Source organism: Amphiura filiformis, chromosome 11 (genome assembly GCF_039555335.1).
Source record: "Amphiura filiformis chromosome 11, Afil_fr2py, whole genome shotgun sequence".
NCBI classification, from domain to species: Eukaryota; Metazoa; Echinodermata; class Ophiuroidea; order Amphilepidida; family Amphiuridae; genus Amphiura; species Amphiura filiformis.
Window position 1 is genome coordinate 11,793,300 of NC_092638.1, and position 21,877 is coordinate 11,815,176.

The 21,877-nt window shown below is 37.3% G+C and overlaps 2 protein-coding genes and 1 non-coding gene across 5 annotated transcripts in view; 2 read left to right on the forward strand and 1 right to left on the reverse strand.

The window, feature by feature from the left end:
* LOC140164357 (monocarboxylate transporter 12-like) overlaps positions 1–21,877 on the forward strand; it is a 272,528-nt gene that overhangs the window by 127,684 nt on the left and 122,967 nt on the right. The gene's annotated exons all lie outside the window — the stretch shown is intronic.
* The window catches only part of LOC140164356 (uncharacterized), a 110,995-nt gene that overhangs the window by 15,353 nt on the left and 73,765 nt on the right, over positions 1–21,877 (reverse strand). For both annotated transcript variants that reach the window (XM_072187629.1, XM_072187630.1), the window contains 10 exons: positions 18,846–18,941; positions 14,727–14,921; positions 11,852–11,968; positions 11,206–11,349; positions 9,187–9,390; positions 8,901–9,062; positions 5,203–5,326; positions 2,746–2,900; positions 2,536–2,610; positions 1,247–1,511 (listed from right to left, as the gene is read on the reverse strand). In XM_072187629.1, coding sequence (XP_072043730.1) covers positions 1,247–1,511; positions 2,536–2,610; positions 2,746–2,900; positions 5,203–5,326; positions 8,901–9,062; positions 9,187–9,390; positions 11,206–11,349; positions 11,852–11,968; positions 14,727–14,921; positions 18,846–18,941 — 1,537 coding nt within the window. The remainder of the gene's footprint in view (positions 1–1,246; positions 1,512–2,535; positions 2,611–2,745; positions 2,901–5,202; positions 5,327–8,900; positions 9,063–9,186; positions 9,391–11,205; positions 11,350–11,851; positions 11,969–14,726; positions 14,922–18,845; positions 18,942–21,877) is intronic.
* Positions 15,414–15,485, forward strand: Trnaa-ggc (transfer RNA alanine (anticodon GGC)). The gene has a single exon. It is a non-coding gene; the product is annotated as a tRNA-Ala (tRNA).

The following is a 21,877-nucleotide window of genomic DNA, read 5'->3' on the forward strand; positions in this document are numbered from 1 at the left end:
TTTTTTACACTAGCCAGTCCAGTCAGTCATTTCAAAAAGGTATAATTGCCCAGAACATCTTCTATTTGAAACTTTTTAACACCAAAATTCACCAAATGTGCCAAAATAAGAGTCGAATACGAAATGTTCTCAAACTTCGCATGAATATTGTCCCAATAAAGTTCTTTTTGAAGCAGGTTAGTACTTTAGGCCAAAAAAAAAAATTGTTGTGTTGCCCTCCCAAGCCTAAAATCTGGTAGTAAAGCCGGCCGGATTTTTTAAATATTTTTTTACCAACTCAACCATTTGATACCTACTATTTCACAGTAACATGAGTGAAGAGAGGCATATGCATAATATTGGCTGTATTTTCTACCCAATGTTGAATATTTTATTAATGTAAATATTAATATTAAGACCCTTCACAATTAATTCTTAGTTTACTATTTAAAGATTTTAAAAAAGGCATAAGGTAACTTAATTATTAGTTATTTAGTACATTTATTAGTACATTTTGGCACTGATGCAGATCATATTGCAATTATGGTTGATTTTATACATTGATAATAATATGTGTTATTTGTTTGTTCAGGATTCATGATCAAAGTAAGAAAGTAGCAATTAATGTAACAAAAATGTCATTTAACAGAGAAAATGACAGATAAGGAGGGCAACACAACATTTTTTTTTTGGCCTTATCAACTGACCCATGACAGGCCACTAACTTGAATTAATCATGTGACCATTCTGTTTTCATTTCATCCTATTTTACCAAATGACTTCCAATGACCTTAACGCCACCATTAAAGTCATAATGTACGATCTTATAATATGAATTTGGTTAATTTTTTCAAACCTGATTTTTTGGCATATTTGTAATGTTTACACATGTCACAACTTGCACCTAAATGGAATCAGCCAAATTTGTTGTGTTTTTGTATGTAAACAGAGCAAAGTTCGACATAAAGTCATAATTCAAGAAATTATGACTTTATGTCCGCCCATAGAACTGCGTGTTAAACGGCCAAAATAACAAGCAGTGTTTCTTTCACGTTATCTGGTTATTTCAGCTCAAAATGGACAGAAACCATTCCCGATCATTATTACTAGTATTATTTCAGCATTTTGAGTATATAATGACAAATTTAAAATTTGAAGGAAATCGTACATTAAGTTTTTTTAGCTTCCTATTTTGGCTGCTGGATCAATTCTTATGACAATTTTGAAGTTCTTCCATATGAACCATGCACAATTAATAAGTGTTTACCTTGTTTTGTGGGCTCATTATGCTTTGTTTCTAGTCCTTGAAACCACATCCTACAGAATTCTGTATTGACCAACTGCTGTGTCTTATTGCATAGGATCTGTTCCTCCTTGAGACAGTCTTCTAGTGGAAGCAGATGGTAACATCTGGAGACTTCTGATGGAGCATGCACGTCATTACAAGGGCAGGCTATGGAAAACTTGCATGTAATCCTACGAATCCAAGTTTTGGTGAGTTTATTGAGAGCATTAACAAGAAATGTTTTCACCTGAGGAAGTAAATAAAAGAATGCTCTGAACTTACATAATGCTGGTTAATCTGAAGGTGTATCTCAAAACATGCACTTTAAAGAAAGCTTGTATGGCTGTAAACAGTTGATAGCACACGCACATAAAGAATTGAATACCTGAGTGGAAGAAGGACCTAACTTCATCAAAACTGTTTTTGAGATATTAAAAAAACTAAATATTTGAAAAAGTTTTATAGACCGAATGTTTTCGTCTTCAGGGGACCTTTAATAAATTAAAGCCTTAATGTACGATCTTTTTCAGAATTTACCTTTACTTTTTCAAGCCCGCTTTTTTGGCATATTTGTAATACTTACACATGTTCTAACTTAAATCTATGAGCAAACTGTCAAATTCGCCCTATTTGTAGTAAAACGGGATGATTTTCTGTTGGTCCGACATAAAATCATAATTTTTTAGATTATGATTTTATGTCGGCCACGATCGCAAACCATAGTCTCCTACAAATCTAGTTTGGTTATGCTCCCTCCACATGTGGAGGGCGTAACCAAACTGGCCGCAGTCAAGGAGACTACTAGCTCTGAGGCCGCACTCGCTGTCCTAATCCAAATAGTGCGAGAAGTTTCGAGTGATAGAGGTGAAGTTTATGATGTTGTTTTTTTGCAAATTCCCAATGTTTTTCACATCCAAATGTATGAGCTTTCATAATGATTGCATATTATCATTTTGGAAGAAAAAAAGAAAAATCTAAAAATTTAAAAAGATCGTACGTTTAGGCTTTAACATACAATATTAGATACATTCATATCATATATTTTCAGGGCTTTATACTCATGTTTGTTGTAATCACCAATTATTACCCCCTGCAAGCCGAAATGCTCAATGGCCTTGAAAATGTGAATACAATATCTCAGCAGAGGTTTCACTGAATTATTCAAAATTCAATAATCACCGCTCCTTTTAATCCATAACTTCCATTACTTTGGATGGGATCATAACTTTCAGGAGTACCACATTCTATTCCACTACTCTACTACTACTTACAGATCCACATGCCTTGGCATCTGGTGAAGCATCACTTTCTGTATCTCCGAGGGCAGGAATCTTGCCCACCGTCACCTGAAATATAAACATGAACATGAAAAAAATCAGTGTCAGTCACATATGGGCCGGGTGGGGGTGGGGGAGAGATAAGCAGTGCCACTTTCAAGGGATGTATAGGCCTGTATGCTGGTGTACTACAGTAATACTTACTTTTACACATGGGTTTGTAGTTTGCATCGTCAGCTGGAAATTGTGTAACTTGTCGTAACAGAAGTTGCCATAGCGATAGTGCAGTGTTGGGTTTATTCCACTAACGTCTTGGGACCAACGTGCTGCATGTACCAATAGACGATGAAAGAGGCCATCTATTATTAAATAAGAAGAACAAAATATTATGCAAGATTACCAGTGACAATCCAGGGATGAAAGAGATTCTGCGACATATTCAAGTCAAAAAAACATTCGCGCTTAATGAGCATTTCAGCACAAAATCATTTGAAAGATCAATTTAAAACCAAAATTAATAAGTGATAGGCCCTACTTGTGCATATTTTCCCGCACAATTGTTTCAAGAATTGGGGAGGGGCCATTATGCACCACAACTCCTACCTACACCACTGATGATTAATGTTGCTTGAAAATCAGATGGAACAATCATCAATGATTTTCTAGCTTTATTTTTATGCACATTCTATGACGTGTTGTTATTCGGTTTGTCACATTTGTATACACAAAAGCACACAAATTAATCTTGTGAGCTAGCCATCTTGCATAGCAGCATTTCAATCAACAGCACTCTGACTGAGTGAACACAAACACTTACATGTACATAATGATAGTGGAGGGATTAATGTTTCCTGTTTAGAAAGCATAGTTTGATGATTTTGGCTGCCTAAAATGTAATCCCAAATAAATTAATCAGTGAAATATGAACTGTTCCATTCAACTTGGCAAAGCCTCGTTGAATGGAACAGTCCATATTTCACCTCATGAAACTATTCTTACCATTGAACTCATAAACATGCAATATTTGTATACCATATACAGGGATGAAACTCCACTTTTGACAAAAAGCCTGAATAAGCCTAAAAAACAGTGTGAAAATGACCGGAATGGCCCTAAAATGGACTGAAAATAAAAGAAACTACGTAAATCTGGACTACAAAAAAGCCTGATTTCAGGAAAAAGCCTAAATAGTTACATCCCTGCATATATTTGCATGAAAAAAGTACGCTCAGGAAACGTATGAGCACATTTACCCTAATATAATGAAAGTGCTATTTGCTGTTCTTTTAGATTAATATTATGTTGCTCAGGACTTTTGTTTTCAAACTAATTTGCATATGGGATCACAAAATGTAAGCACCTGGTACATAATTGGCTCAGCCTAGCATCTAACAAAAATCCATGGTGAAACCAACCAACTGCACCCCACCTCACTCAAACACAAATATAGAGAAAGGCTCAATAATCTGCCAAAAATAGGTGCTGTATCTGAGTTATTTTGAGATCGCAGACTCCCAGGGGTTGGGGTGTACTCGTTCAAATGACCATATCTGGACGCATTACAAATAAAAACATTTTCCCCATTAGGTAAACCAATGACCACTTTTCAAGGCATTTGCCAACAATTTCTGAGAATTTAGTAAAAATTGCCAACTTGCTTTGATTTGGACAGAATATCGGGGCTTTAGGGCTCATATTGAAATACCCTACCACATTTTCACACAGAAAGAAGGCAGGATTCCCCTCGCTAAGCGCGCGCCTTAGGAAAGCTCGGTCATAAAACGGATGGATTATATGCATCAGTGATACACCCTGCCTTTTGAAGTGGTCCATGACGAATGGGAAGAAAACAAACTGACTATGGCTCATCGAACAACCCAGGAAAGCACGCTCCTAATTTAAGTGGCTAATTGCAGTGTTATAATCACACAGGATTTTAATAAAGAAGGCTAGCACAGGAAAGCTGCAGGATGGTGCACACCTTCCTGTGTAAGGGAATTTCAATATGAGCCCTTAGGTATGTACAGTAAGCAATTGGGTCTAATTTTCTTGGAAATCACTATAGTGATGGGTCCACTTTATCTTTTTTTTTAATTCTTAGAGGCACCTATATCTACCCAAACCACTATGAGATATTCTTAGTCAGTGGGAGTGGTCTATTACGTAGACACATAATCTGATTCGACAATCTCATGATTTTGGGTGTCGTCTATCAGGCAGTAGACGACCCCACGTCATCATGTGCGTAACACGCTCATAGAGGTGCGCGTATGTATCACGTTGTATGCGTAGACGCAGTGCGGAATACTCACACGCGCTAGCAGTACCCGCAACAAAAGATGTGAAGTTGTAAACAAGTTTCGTTCATTTTAGAAAAGGGGGAGTTTTTATGACGGTAACAATAATTTTTGCTTTAAAAAATAGTTTATAGTTATTAAAATAATATTTAACTGACTAAGAATGAGAATAAACGTAATTTTTATTTTGCCTCCTCTACCTATGATAGACGACAGGCAGGTCCAATATTTTTATCGTAGTGGATACCGGCTGCGCCGGCATCCACTACTCAAAATATTGGACCTGCCTGTCGTCTATCACACGGTAGAGGATAGGCAAAATAAAATTCCTATCGTTTATTCTCCAATTTTAAGTCAAACTTACCAGGCAGGAATCCTTCGAAGTCAATGTAGAATGTACAGATGCCATTTTCATTTCTTGTCAGATCTATAGGCATCTTACTAGAGGAAGGTTGCAAACAAGCTGGCACATAATAGGCACCTTCTCCCTGACAAACAAATAAAATCATGAAAATTATTAATTTAAACTTCAACACTACTTGTTTATTTCGCTTACCGGGAGCGCTTTTGAGGAACTTCCTCGTCATCAACCGATGTTGTTAGCTCTGATGTTTTCTTGGAAACGGCTAGAGACCAACCTGATCAGGTGACATCACACTTGATGACGTCACCGAAGTCGGACGTTTCCTGCCCCTGGGTTTGATCAGGTTGTCCCACACAGGATCTAATTCCAATCCTGTGTCTCGGTTCAATGAAGGTCCCTGCTTCTTGATCTGGATAGCTTCCAGGACCCTCCTGGGAAATTCTTTAGTTTCTTTCTCCAGTACTTTTATGTTGTCATAGTCTATTTGGTGCGTGTTCTTACTCGCTTTTACATGTTTTTGTACAGCCGATTTAGAGCCAGCCACTTTCGACTTGTGTTCCGCAAGTCGCTTTTCCAGCTTCCTGCCCGACTCTCCGATGTGAGTGGACTTCCGACTTCGGTGACGTCATCAAGTGTGATGTCACCTGATCATTGGTCTCTAGCCGTTTCCAAGAAAACATCAGAGCTAACAACATCAGCTGATGACGAGGAAGTTCCTCGAAAACGCTCCCGGTAAGCGAAATAAACAAGTAGTGTTGAAATTTAAATTAATAATTATCATTGTTATTACCACTACGTATGAATCTGCAATTTTATATAAAAACCGAATTTGGCAGTGATTACCTACGGCTTGTTACAATGTAGAAGATTTGAGAAAATATCGCTCAAACTTGCTTGGTTCAAAAACCATTTACGTTTCAACTTGACGTGTTTCAATAATCGGGTACCTCCTTCTACCGACCCCGGAAGTGAAAGGTTATCGTGCTCGTAATATCATTCAGAAAGCAGAAAGATCATTGATCAACTAACAAATTCGTCAAAATAATTTCACTTTGGACATTATAAAGGAAGAATATCAGGCCTTAGAGACTGAATTACGCACGGTTTTGCTGGAAAATGCATGGCTGAAAGTGTCAGAGTTCATTGAGCATGCGCACAGGACTGAACATGACCTGGTAAAAGATCGCCAAATTCGGAAGTTTCACAAGCTACAGAGTGATAAGAAAAAAGCCGGTAATTCGAAGAAGGAAAGTTTAACATCTGGAAATAAGGACAAAGACAAGTGGGTTGTTAATATCTCCTCTCGGAACTTAACCAGAGACGAAGTACATGTGTTAGAACGTGGTCTAAACTTCGCGGCAAGTCCGGAAGCTTTACCTGTTAATGACATTGTCATAGCCACTGAATCGGCATGTAAGGACCTGGCTGGCGATAAAGCAGCCAATTAAGAGCTAGGGTTGTGACTATAGTGAAAAATTCCAAACCCCGGTTAGCAATATATCCAAGAAAGAACGGTCAGCAATAGACTCACTTAAGAAAGACACCAGCATTCAGATATTACCTGTGGATAAAGGCAGAGCAACTGTGGTAATTGACAATTCAGATTACGAAGAAAAAACCTCGGTTTTACTTCAAGATCAGAAAGTCTACGAAAAGTTTAAAAAGATCCATCTCAAAAGTTCCAAAGTAAGCTCATTAAGCTAGTGAAAAAACTAAAAGAGCAGGGTGCCATGTCCCAAGATTTTACAGACTGATTAAGATTCACAAAGCCGGTGCACCTATCAGGCCAATTGTCTCGAGCATTGGTGCAGTAACTTACAATCTTGCTCGGTTTGTCGCAGACATCCTCTCCCCGCTTATAGGTAATACGGAACATCACATCACTAATACTCAGGCATTTGTTGAAAGAATCAAAGATCTCAAATTAGAGCCTGATGAGTCTATTGTGTCTTTCGATATGTCAGCTCTATTCACCTCTATACCGGTGAACGAGGCCCTTACGGTTGTTCGTGAGTTATTGGAAAGTGACGACAACTGGAAGAAAGTGACAGCAGAAAATCTAGATGTGGACGGTGTTATCCAACTACTTGAATTAAATGAATTTTGCCTGAACACTACCTATTTTATATTCAGAGGGAAGTTTTACCAGCAGAAAGATGGATGCGTGATGGGAAGCCCTGTAGCCCGTTGGTGGCCAAAGCGTACATGGAAAGGAAAGCTTTGTCATCAGCTCCTTTCACCCGCCGTGATTGTTTCTTCGATATGTCGACAATACATTTTGTGTGTTAAAGACCGCATGTGGAAGAATTTACCAGTCACGTCAATAGGCAGGATAAGAACATTCAATTCACCAGGGAGGAAGAGGAAGACGGGCAACTTCCTTTCCTCGATACTTTAATCGTGCGGGTTAGCGACGGCAGTGTGAAGATTAAAATCTTCAGAAAACCTACACACGGACCAATACTTGAGTTTTGAGTTGCACCACCCTCTGGAACACAAATTAAGCGTGGTCAGAACTCTGATTCACAGAAGTGAAATAGTGACGGATCCGTCGGATAGAGGTATCGCACATTAAGTCAGCGCTCCGTAGTTGCGGATACAGAGATTGGACCTTCTTACGCGCTCGTGAAAAGAAAGAAAAATCCAACTCACAGGAAACTGTGTCCGAGTCCGTGAGTAGGGCCTTCACGGTCACCTTGCCTTACATTGAAGGAATGTTTGCGTAGAGCATTCAACACAGCAGGTGTGCCAACCGCATTTAAACCACATCAGACATTACGTCAGATCTTGGTCTCCCCGAAAGACAAGGTAGACAAGTTGAAACAGTCGGAAACAGCCTACAAAATTGCATGTGTAACTTGTCTTGCCACTTACATCCGAGAGTCGGGCAGGAAGCTGGAAAAGCGACTTGCGGAACACAAGTCGAAAGCGGCTGGCTCTAAATCGGCTGTACAAGAACATGTAAAAGCGAGCAAGAACACACACCAAATAGACTGGGACAACGTAAAAGTACTAGAGAAAGAAACAAAAGAATTTCCCAGGAGGGTCCTGGAAGCTATCCTGATCAAACCCAGGGGCAGGAAACTTCCGACTTCGGTGACGACATCAAGTGTGATGTCACCTGATCAGGTTGGTCTCTAGCCATTTCCAAGAAAACATCAGAGCTAACAACATAGGCTGATGACGAGGAAGTTTTCGAAAGCACTCCGGAAAGCAAAATAAACAAGTAGTGTTGAAGTTTAAATTAATAATTTTCATTGTTATTACCACTACGTATGAATCTGCAATTCTATAAATAAAATCATGAATTTAATTAAAGTAATATCTAAACAAGTAGTGTTGAATTTAATTATATTAAATTATTCTCATAATATCTAATTTGTTCTGAAAGTTGTAAAAGGGTATAAATCACAAAGCTAATATTGGTCAATGTTTTGTTTATGTGTTATTGTTGTGTTTGTCGCAACAGCAAATGCAGTGGCAATTCTACTAAATCATTTGTTTGGTTCATCAAAAATGTGTTTCACCAACAAAAATTAAGAAGAACAAAACCCCAGGTAAAGCTAATAATTTAGTCAAAAATCACATAACTGAAAATCTCTGTGGAGCACAGTAAATCGGAACAGAGAAAAATCGGAACAGCTAGAGAAGTCCAAAACAAAAAGAGAGTTAAGAACATTAAAAAATACTTGACTGACCTCATTACCAGCTAGCTGTGGACATAGCAGATCAAACATCTCCATGATTGCTACGAGAGCTTTCTTCTGAGGCAAGAGGTCATGCCACATGTGATCAATAAGAGAATCTTCTATGATGCCTTCTTCCTTCAATTTCCGCCACTGTGTTTTCTTTGTGGGCCACTGGAAGAAACATAATAGTATTCATAAAAACGATAAAGAGTATATGCCTTTTTGTACTCTATAAAAATTGAGACAAATATAATTGTTAACTTAAATAATATAAAGCACTTCATAAGTTCCATACCTGATCATGAATTGGCAAAACTGTAATGATCTTCTTGAAGATATCAATGAGCCACTGTGGGTCCAAGATGACCATCTGTTGTACATCTCTGTTTGTGTTATCATCTCCTCCAAAATAGATGATGGTGCCAAGATCATGGTAGAATTTCAGCATTGCAAATAGTGTGTCTTCTTCAATGGCAAGCTCTTTGCTCATATCTTGCACCTGGTTTGTATAAAAACATTGTGTTCTTGGAATTACGACATTTTTGGAATTGATCAACTGAGAGCTTCAATGAAAAATACAGTGGTTAGTAACCGCAATATTACCCTGGCCATTATGCTGTACCTAAGGATTTAGTGCAAAAATCTCACCGAATAACTCATCGGCGTGTCCAGAACCCAAGACACTGACCCAAGAAGGTGCAGCCAGGGGTAGCGCTAACTTGCGTCATGGGGTCATAGGCGCATTCTTGTAGGTTTTGGCGTACAAAATTATCACATAGAGGTAGCTAAAGGGTCATTTGAGCCCTTTATTACTATTGTTTTGGATCCATAGTAGCTCATAGTTTCACAAAATTTCAAATTTTTGACCCCTTGTTTGAAAACCTAGCGCTACCCCTGGGTGCAGCTATGCTGAATGTGTGTCTGACGATAAAAAGCAATATCAGTGCACCCGTTCATCCACTCCATCAGCCCAACTCCTGCATTTCACACAACTTGGATTAACACCTGACAACAATACCCTAACAAATTAGTGTCCTTGATGAATATATGATAGATATACATTCTTTACCGGATTATATCAACTGATCCACAAATTGTCCACAGTGATTAAAACTCAAATAAGTACTACAATAAACACTAGTACAGTCCAACCTCTCTTATCCGGACCTCTTTTATATGGATCTCTCTGTTATCCGGCTGTGAAATTTTCAGAGGAAAACATGTTTTTGATGATTTAACACCTTAATTCCATGCTCTGAATGCTTAGACTGACATCTATATTGCACAAAGCACTCTAAAGCCATCTTTTAGTGCTATTAATCCCATATTAGCACAATCTTTTGTTGTCACAATTTCAGTCCTTGGAACTTTCAATACAGAATTACATGTAATTCACTTATCCGGATTTTTCACTTATCCGGACAATGCTTGGTCCCATCATGGCCGGATGAAAGAGGTTGGACTGTATAAGGGTTTCGGACACTGAATGAAACACCACAGAGCAAGATAATGGCAAGAATGTTGCAAAGTCAATGTATATGATCGCTGGCGAAGACACAACAAGTGATAAGTCTATACTATATTAATTCACTGGCACACTGCATCTTGAAAATGCTAGATGCAGAAAGAGCCAATCAATGTTGGCTTACTCGGCGAGATTTCCTAAAGGTTGTTTTTTAAATCAGCTACTTAATTAGCATACACACTCCTCCAGATATTGGCAAATCAGCTATATATTAGTCTCTTTTGTCCTGAAAATCTGATCAGGTTGAGTATCTCTGACCCTACTAATCCTGATAAAATTACATCACTGTACCCCATACGTACAATGTATCTCCAGATATTTGGAAAAAAGAAAACCCTAACCATATGTATAAATTATGCAAATCATCTACTTATTTGACATATTTTGCATTAAAAATCTAATTAAGGTTGAGAACCTCTGGTCCTGCTACCCCCTACCAAGTCATGTCACATTATGTAACCATAACAGATCTCCAGATATTGGGAAAAAAGAAAAACCTAACCAAAAGGGAACACACACATACACAGAGAAGGAATACACCATCCCAATATCCCCCTTCATGGTAAAGCAAGGGGATAAAAAGGAATGTACATGTGATTTGCTCCCACTAAACAGTGTTCAAGCTGTTCAAACATGTTTCTGGTATTATACCTTTTAAGCTTTAAAAGGTGGCATTCCTATTAAATTTGTTCTTTGATGGTCACTGATGAATGGGAGAGAAAATGGCCTTTCAAAAACAAGAGCTCAGTGAAATGGGGATATAATTATTAACAGTTTGTGTTTATTTACCTTTTCCAGTTCCATGAAGTGTATGCCTTCCTTGATAGCCTTTGCTACACGCTTCTCAAATTTGAGCCATTTAAGTGGAATCTTTTCTCCCATGTATGTTTCTTGGCCAGCAACAGATATTATGTCCTTTCTCAGAGAGGACAGCTGAAACAAACCAAGAATTGCAATCTGATTAAGTAAAATACAAATTATTTCAGCAAAGTTGTTTTCAGGTACAATTACATAATGGTGGAGTGTTCTCACAAAACTTCACACTCAAATGCATTTTGTCCTTTTAGCAATCAGCATTCAGCAATCAGTCTGAAACTTGCCAAGTGATAGGTTACATCACATAATAGGGCAAGGTGCCAAGGTCCATAGAGTTCAATGAGAATATACCTTAAGTCTTTCTCCACGGTATAACAAAACCAGGATATGGCAAACTAATCTTAATTATTAATTGGAGTAGACTTTCAAAGAAGAATACTAGATCAGTTTAAAGACAATTTGACCATTTTAACGATGTGAAAACCTTACATTTTCGTGATTCTTGTCTTAATGATTTGAAGGAACATGGGTGTCAGAATGTTCCTTCAAATCATTAAGACAAGAATCATGAAAATACAAACATCACTGCTGCTGTTTTAAATTAAATTAGGTTACTTACCACTGCATCTGCCTGGCTATTTGAGCTGTTCTCTACATCATAATGCTGGCTAACAACATGTGCCTCATAAGCCTTATTAGAAAGCAAGTTATAGATGCTCTTGAACTTTTCAGATATCTATGTAAATAGAATAAAAGGTACAAAGTTAAATAAAATTTACTATACCTTAAATTATTATATCCTATTGTGATGTGCCCTGAGTAATTTAATTTGATGATTTAACTTTGTTTACAATTTAAAACTATGTCATGAGAGATGTGAGACAAGGGGAAACCCCTTGGAAGTAATCATGCACAAGTTTGTTTGTTATGTAATAATATTTGGGAAACCCCTTTGTGATATAATCACTCTAAACAAGTCGAGACTATTTATGGATGGGGAATCCCCAAGAGGTTGTTGTTATGACATGTTTGAGGGAAAACCCCTTTGTGTGCAGTAAACAAACTCAATCAGAGTTATTTAAATAACATAGGGGATTTTCCATATTGCTCAATCATAGTGCATTGCCTAATGCTTATTGGAAATTCCCATTTCTAAAATAAGCTGAATGTGACAGAATGGTATATAAATAGATGTGGGATTTTTGTTGCTATAAAACAAATATCAACAAATTTACTGGACAGACATTTGATTATTATGAAACATGTGAGCTGTGCGAGAAGTACAGCATTTGAATGTTCACAAAGTTGAACACTGGATCAGCATTGGAGTTATTGTGAAGGTGATATATATAAGTATTCAGCCACTAAACAGAGGAGTTAATGTGAAGTCATCCCAAAAGGAGGGATTTCTTATGATCTTCACCGTCATGCTGATAACTGACAAGTGGAACAAAAGGTGATTTACGGAAATTGTGTTGTGTGTGCTGTAATGTGAATACAGGAGATTTTGAGTGCACAAAGGTGCTTAATCGCCATAAAAGTTTGGTTTGTGAAACAACACATCTGTTAATTTTAGTCGAAACAAAGCGGATATGGATGGAGGCAGGCCTGTTTTCCTGATGATATTGTGCAAATGGTGAAAGAAACATCATTTTGAGTATCATCGTTGCCCATGGATATAATTGCTGTGGAATAATTACAAGTTGGGACTGGACATTAATGGAACTTAGAGTGAAAGGAACAATATCATCATCAGCAAAGTAAACACTGTAGAATTAAACTTGTTGTAATTTGTTGATGTATGCATGTATGTTTATAATGCCAGTATATTGTCCAAGCATATTGTCCAAGCATATTATACATTTCATTAAAGACTTTGAATGTGTTAACTTAATAAAACAGTGTATTATTGTTGTGCATTTGTGTGACTTTGGCCTTGAGTCATTACAGCTCGTAACACTTTGCACATCCCTTTGTTATGTTTATTGTGTCTGGTCAATATTGCAGGGCATTTTTGCGTCATTTGCCTATAAATGTTTTTATTTAACACTAGATCTTTGTCATTTGATTTAAGCTAAGCTCTATCTTTTAGTAAACTCAATGACAAATAATCTACAAAGATAAATAAAATTAAATAAAACAAATAATAAATGATTTTTATTCGTGCAATGGAAAAGAATATAACCAAGCCTTATACAATAGTACACGCTAAAGTTTGTTAAACAAACTCTATACCTTTGATGCACACAAAATTCTGAAATTTTCCTAATGGATCAATGTGTGTCCCCATAAGGTTGTACCAGAACCCATAATTAACTCCACAGGGCATACAAAGACCAAACAATCAACAGAGTATATGGCTGTATGTCTCCATAAGGCCAAAAAAAAAAAATTGTTGTGTTGCCCTCAAGTGGAAAAATGGGAAAGTTGGGTCGGGCGGTCGGATTTTTTTTTTTTTTTTTTTTTTTTTAACCTTCTGATTTAAAAAATCCCTCAAATATTAATGCTTCTTCAATTAGGGACATTTGTCAATTTTGACTTCTGGATACCTGTTAGACATCAATTAAAGACTAGTCTTTCAATATAATATTAATTTTAAGTGAAAAACATTGATTTTTTTGAACAAATCTGTAAAAATCATCATTCCAAAAAAAAAAAAAAAAAAAAAAAATTGCGACCCTGATTTTTCAGGATTTAGGACCGGACGGTTGAGGGCAACACAACAATTTTTTTTTTTTTGGCCTAAGGCATACTCAGAACGCATAATTAGTTCAACAAGGTATTACGTATAGGAGCCTCCATCCCCATGTTGCCAATAGGTCCCCCTTGGCCAACCTGAAATAAATACAATTTTGTGATACGAAGAGCAATTATTTCCAAACCATGTTAAGTCCACAAACCCATGTATCTGATTCCCCTGTGCAACATTGCAATGCTATAGGTATTAGTTTCAGTTGAATGCACCATTACAAAGCAAACGCACACTAACAATACTGTGTGAGCCTATGCACCATTACAAAGCAAACACACACTAACAATACTGTGTGGGCCTATGCACCATTACAAAGCAAACACACACTAACAATACTGTGTGCGCCTATGCACCATTACAAAGCAAACGCACACTAACAATACTGTTTGTGCCTATGCACCATTACAAAGCAAACGCACACTAACAATACTGTGTGGGCCTATGCACCATTACAAATAAAACGCACACTAACAATACTGTGTGAGCCTATGCACCATTACAAAGCAAACGCACACTAACAATACTGTGTGGGCCTTTGTTTCACAAATGAGAACAATAGTCTGCATATTGTTATGCAGCATTGCTTTGGTAAATAATAGCTTGTAGAGGGTACAACTCATTGTTGCTAATGTCAAACTTGTCAAGGTAATTGTGATTGTATCTCAAACAGTAAATGAGACACATGGGGTTGTGACTTACACTGTTTGGAAATAAGCTAAGAAATTAAACATTTTACACATACCAATCTTTTCCTTTCTTGAGGATCAGTGCTGATATCATCACTTTCTCTATGAGTTCCCACAATAAATATGGGTGGTGATAGCTGAGGTTTGTTTTCATCACGGACCTCCTGGTTGGTTGTAGTATAAGCAAAAATAGACTGCATCCAGAAATCCAAGAAATCAAGGCCTGTTAAGTCATGAAATCTGGACTCATCCTACAAAAAGAAAATGGAATTGATGATTCTCTTGCATTAATTAGCCATTGACATGCCAAGAGGGACTGCTTTGGGACATATGCTAGCCCATCCCCAATGGTAGAATGTTTTATAGGCACACCCCTTTCACCTGGAAAAATATTAAGGAATTTAAAAAACTAGTGGTCACCTGTCTTCCATTGGTAAATTCATGTTTAATTGTGCTAGTGTGCGATGCGTAATTCTTCTTTCCCCTGTATATTGATATATTAAGAATACGATTAAGCATCATTAATTTGATCTTGTGCGCTAGTTTGTAATGTTTGAATGTTTCCATGTTCCAGTGTATGATGCGTAGGCCTCTTCCCTTGTTTGCATGATTATATTAGGCCGTCGGGTAAGCATCATTAATTGATCTCGTACACTGGTATGTAATGTGTTGTTTGTACTGTTTACCCTGCATGACTGCTCATATCCATAAGTACCTGACTTGAGTCCTGTTTATCAGGGACAGTCTGTGTAGCTCAGTGGTAAGAGCGCTCGCCCGGCAAGCGAGAGGTCTGGGGTTCGAGTCCCGCTTAGGCAGGTATGTCCGGAGTTTTTACTCTGGTATATCTGCCTATGCATGTAATGTTTCCATTTGTAAATTCATGTTTAATTGTGCTAGTGTGCGATGCGTAATTCTTCTTTCCCCTGTATATTGATATATTAAGAATACGATTAAGCATCATTAATTTGATCTCATGCGCTAGTTTGTAATGTTTGAATGTTTCCATGTTCCAGTGTACGATGCGTAGGCCTCTTCCCTTGTTTGCATGATTATATTAGGCCGGCGGGTAAGCATCATTAATTGATCTCGTACACTGGTATGTAATGTGTTGTTTGTACTGTTTACCCGCATGACCGCTCATATCCATAAGTACCAGACTTGAGTCCTGTTTATCAGGGACAGTCTGTGTAGCTCAGTGGTAAGAGCGCTCGCCCGACAAGCGAGAGGTCTGGGGTTCGAGTCCCCGCACAGGCAGGTATGTCCGGAGTTTTTACTCTGGTATATCTGCCTATGCATGTAATGTTTCCATTTGTAAAATTCATGTTTAATTGTGCTAGTGTGCGATGCGTAATTCTTCCTTCCCCTGTATATTGATATATTAAGAATACGATTAAGCATCATTAATTTGATCTCGTGCGCTAGTTTGTAACGTTTGAATGTTTCCATGTTCCAGTGTATGATGCGTAGGCCTCTTCCCTTGTTTGTCTTTCATGGTCACTGTCTTTTGCGGTCACCATATTTTGCGGTTGGTAAATTCTACTGATATTTTGTGCATGTAAATGTTTTATTTTATGTAATTAGTGGTATGAGAGTAGATTGTCATTTAGAAATATAATAGCCTATATACATATTGTTTTTTAATCTTTTCCAAATGGCTTTAAACTGCAATTAGATCATGATCGTAGCAAGTCATATTGCCATCATGCCCTGTGAGAAGTCTTTCCCCCTCTGGGATGCTGGTCGCCCTGATATTTAAGATTTGTATGCCTTTGTTTATACAGTACTTTTAAGCCCATTTTTGACAATTTCCATCAATGTTTGTCACCCTTGAAATGTGCCTTCCCTCCTAAAAAGTCTCTCAGTCCTGGCTACACCACTGAGCAGATGAACACAGGTTTTATTTACAGTGTTCTTGGCCCTCAGTGGGATGCCTGGTCTGATATTTAAGATTTTTATGCATTTGTTGTACCATATTCATTCCAATAACTGGAGGACTACACATCCTGTGTAAACTTGCAACACATTTTCTACATCAGAAGAGCTACATGTACTAGAACGTCTCAGGACCCTTTTATAACGTATGTAAATTCATCTCTAATCAACGCCACTCACGAAAGATTAGGTAAACCAGCTAAAAAATAAGCGCCCACCCAAAATGACTTGGTTATTTTTTAGCCCATTGTGGATGAATTTCAATGTACTTTTTAACCCATTTTTGTCAGTTTGCCCACACTCATTTAAATCCCCCCTCAAAAATGTTGTGGCTGCACCAGAGAGTAGCTAAATAATTATTTTTCACATTTCCTGACAGAAATATCTTATATAGGATTACCATAAATCATGACCACCGGTGGACAGAGGTCAATACCATTGTCATCATTATGTAAATGAGATAATGGCCACTATATTATTATTACTATATAGACCACAGAGGTCCACTATAAACCCTAGAGAGGATCCCACTGTACATGTTCACGTAACCTTCTTCAACTCACTTGCATAATTTGGGATGCCAGGATCATATTCTTATTCGTTGAACCTTTTAATTAGCATACTTTTGGATAGCTCCATATTTGGTATTACATGTACATAATTATTTAATAATACCGCTATGTTGTTTACATAGTGACGTCATTAGAGCTTGTCAGTTCCTCAAACAACTGACGAAAGAAAATTTGCACTTTTCTTTTCATTACTGTTATGTGAAATACCATATTTAGCTAACATGTTAATCCAATATGATAGGAAAATATTTCTGCCAATGACTCCATTCGCCCCATGTTCACATCGGTTCTTGTCCTCCATATTTTCGCATAAGGCATGTTCTTGCGATTAATATAATATAATAATATGGAAATTTATAATGCGCAAGTATCCGTCAGAGCCGCTCACTGCGCAACAACAGGAATATGACCACAAAGGGGAACAAGAAGAACAGAGCAAATACAGATAATATACAACATACCATAATAAACATTCTACACTACAAGTCATCAGCAAAAGCAATATTAAACAGATGTGTTTTTAACAAAGATTTAAAAGAGTCCAAAGTATTACAGTTTTTAATGTGAATTGGTAGATTGTTCCAAAGTTTAGGAGCACAAATGACAAAAGAACGGTCGCCAAAAGAGTTGCTAGATCGTGGTTCCTGAAGAAGATGAAGATTGGCTGGACGAAGTCCAGTGCGTCCAGGTATATAAATGTGCAGAAGATCGGCGATATACGATGGTGCAAGTCCGTTTTGTGATTTGAAAACAAAAGTGAGGATCTTAAATTCAATGCGTTGTTCAACAGGCAGCCAGTGCAAGTCAATTAGAATTGGAGTGATGTGCGAACGTTTCTTTGTGAGAGTGATGAGGCGAGCGGCAGTATTTTGAACCAATTGCAGACGACGAAGCTGTGATTGTGGAAGACCGTACAAAAGAGAATTACATGTGTCCAAGTGACATATTACAAGAGAATGAACAATGAGTTTAGTTGCTTCTGTTGTGAGATATTTGCGTATCTTGCCAATGTTACGGATTTGATGATGAGACATGTCAGAATCAAAGATGACACCCAGATTTCGTGCATCACAAGATGGTGTAATTTGCGATTCTCCGATGACAATGTTACTAATGATGGATTTAGATTTCTGATGTTTTGATGTTTTCATATTCCATGGTCAATGCATCAAACTCGATACGTAAGTCCAACAGCAATCAGTGATTGATTGACGGGGTCACAGAACTATTATATAGACTATATCCCGGATAGGATGTGAAACGTCGCCAGTTAGAAAACAGATTTAAATTTAAATTATCAATTTGATATGTTGTTAAAAATGTGCACTTTGCATGATAAATTGCAACATTATACTTGTTATGAAGGGCTTTGCTACCGCTGTTGTTCATAATGATGAAAACAGTACATGACAATGACACTAGGGGTTTGACAATGACACTAGGGGTTTACGATAACAACCTAGTCAGAGCCACAGCAAAGCATTTTGTTGCTCTTGTCAAGGCAATAATTAGATGCCTGTGGGTGGGGAAAAGGCGAATATACTAGCACATAAAACAAGCGGATGCTCAGGTCACATGCATGTAGCACTCTCAATTTGGGGGACATTGTGATTGGACAAAACTGGGACAAATGAGACAGACGAATACAATCAAATTTCTTACAGTTCTTACCTCTTCAGTGTTAGGAACCTTAACTTTGACAGGTTGACTGAGGTCAAGTCGAAGATCAAATACTAATACGTAGATAGCTCTGTGGCTTAAGAAAACCTAAGGCATTAAGAAAGTCAAACAATCATGTCATTAGTGGGCATAAAATAAAAACAACATCGTATTAGAGTCACACGGTAGCCGTGACCAGCAAGTTAAAAAAAAAAGTTGATAAAGAAGACTAAACAGATGCTCCGCGAGACTATATTTACACATAACAAAATACTCTTTAGTTCTATTGTTCTATGATATTTTTTGCTGGGTTCAAAATATATCTAAAACCATGCCAAATCTTATTTACTGTCTCAAGTGTAATATTTTAACAACTCGTTAATTCAAAAAGTGCCACCAATCCTACAGCCAATCATTGCTTGATAAATAAACAAACATTCTTGCTTCATTTCAAGCTGTATTTCATAACTAAAATTATTGGAAACTAATACTGATATCCAGATTTTTTTCTAGACGACTACAGCCCTAAATGCGAATCACCTTTGCACTACATTTTCAGATTCACTTTAAAATATACCCTAGCATTTTCCTTGATACCCTACATACAAATTCTGAGCCCCATTCGCCCCAAGCGGTCAAAGCGATGAACTTCTAATTTCTTTCTGATATTTTCGCTGCGGTTCAAAGCTTGGCACAACCTTTTTTTCAATGTTTTATTAATCAATTTCTTGACTAAATCAAGGATAACACAATTTAAGCATCCATTGCTATTGTGATATTATTTTTTTTATCAAAGAAACTTGTTTGATTTTCATTCACATTTGTGGTGGTGTCTTCGTAACACCTCTATTCACATCTCTGAAATTTACAAATCAAAAGAAATTAACAATAAAGTTTATGTTCTTTCCTTCATATAATACCGACTTCAACTCGTAACATTTATTGTGATTCCAATAACGTCATTTAACCTTTTGTCAAACCATGGATAAAATTCTACTATTTCCATGGTCAAACATACTGTATATTACGGAATCGTCTAAGTGCCACGACTTGACAAGATAGTTATCTTGCCATGTTATCAGCATTTTGTCAACATGACGATATAATTTATCTCGTCAAGACAACTTACCAAAAACGTAAGTCAACAATTTCAAGATAAATCATCATGCCAAGTCGACATACCAACAAATGGATGTCGTCTTAGCAAAATTAACAAGTAGACCACCTAACGTATCGTACGCTATTTTGTGCGGTTTGTATTGCAAGGAGATCACTGGCTTGTGCAACGTTATTTTATGTGGTTTGCATAATTCATTGACCTACAATTTACTCATAGACTAATTTGCAGTCGTTTATAATTTTCTCCAGCCAGGGTCAACAGGATTGTTACTGTTTTTTGTTGTTTTTTTAAAGGAATTTTTATTCTATAATGATAACGACACAATGCCATAATATAAAGGATACTAAATTGATTGCAAAAATAATACCCCCTTGCCCCCCCCCCAATTTAACATTGCAATTTAACATTGCATGTATGGCCTATAATGTTGTGTGAGAGCATGGTTTTTGGCATTCAGGGAGACCAAAATGTACAGAATATGGGGTCATTGGTTGAGAGAGTAGATCCGTTTGGATCTAAATTATAAGGGAGGGGGGGGCATTGGGTGAGAATGACTTTTTAATGGGGTCTTTGTGTGAGAGCCTAAAGAAGCCTCAAAAATTGAATTTCTAGTGACTTCAAATGGCTTTGTCATTTCAAAGTCTTTGGGTGATAGATGGTGAAAAAGGGGGTCTTATCAGCCTTACACATGCGCGTCACCTTCACAGTGGGAGTGCCCTCCCCCCTCGGATTTCAGCATCTCCCATTGGGAGCCCCATTCCTTTTTAAAGGAATTTTATTGTATAATGATAACGACACAAAGGATACTAAATTGATTGAAAAATGATACTCCTTGCCCCCCCAATTTGACATTGCATGTATAACATTCTATGTTCATCAACTGTGACAATTTCTCATTGAAGGCAACCCAAATATCTAGATTTTTATCAATTTTAATGGCCATTTAATCTAATGATATTAGTTTTATGAGTGTAGATTAGTGGCTAGACATGGGATTGATGGCATCATATCCCACAATGCAAATTGATCTAAGTGCCCTCCCCACCCCCTCGGATTTCAGCATCTCACATCAAAGCTCCCATTGGGAGCCCCATTCCTTTTTTAAAGGAATTTTTATTGTATAATGATAACAACACAAAGGATACTAAATTGATTGAAAAAATGATACTCCTTGCCCCCCCCCCAATTTGACATTGCATGTATAACACTCTATGTTCATCAACTGTGACAATTTCTCATTGAATCTAATGATATTAGTTTTATGAGTGTAGATTAGTGGCTAGACATGGGATTGATGGCATCATATCCCACAATGCAAATTGATCTAAGTGCCCTTCTGAGTGTATGTGGTGATTGCATTTGGCAAAATATCATTAAAACTCCCACTGCATGATGGGTAGGTGTATCATATATTACAATTTCCCCAACATATTTGCCTGGCCTAATTGATTGTATTTTATAGCTCTCATTTTATTTACTCACAGTATATTAGTCAAAGACATAACAAAAGGTGCTAATAACAGAGTGTGTACTCAATTGAAAAATCAGGAACAATTATATACAGTGTTTCTAAATCAATGGTATAGTTTTACAGTTTCTCTCTACTAAAAGAAACTTTAACCATTAAAACCAACTAACAAACATAACGTCAAAAGTAAAACATAATCCGATATAATTTTTCTGTTGAACAAACTTTAAAACAAAAACGTCACACAATGATACCAACTCTATTACATTTATTCCTGTTTATAAATAATAGCGACTACAAACACAATTATTGAGAAATAATTTTTTACAATGAAGGAAGGACGGACCCGGGGAGGGCACTCACATTACCCAGCTATACGGGTATGTGCCGCGGCGACGACCCCCTTTTTCAGAGCCGCTAGCCGTTCCTTAGACCCTCTGGTCCGTATGCACAAAA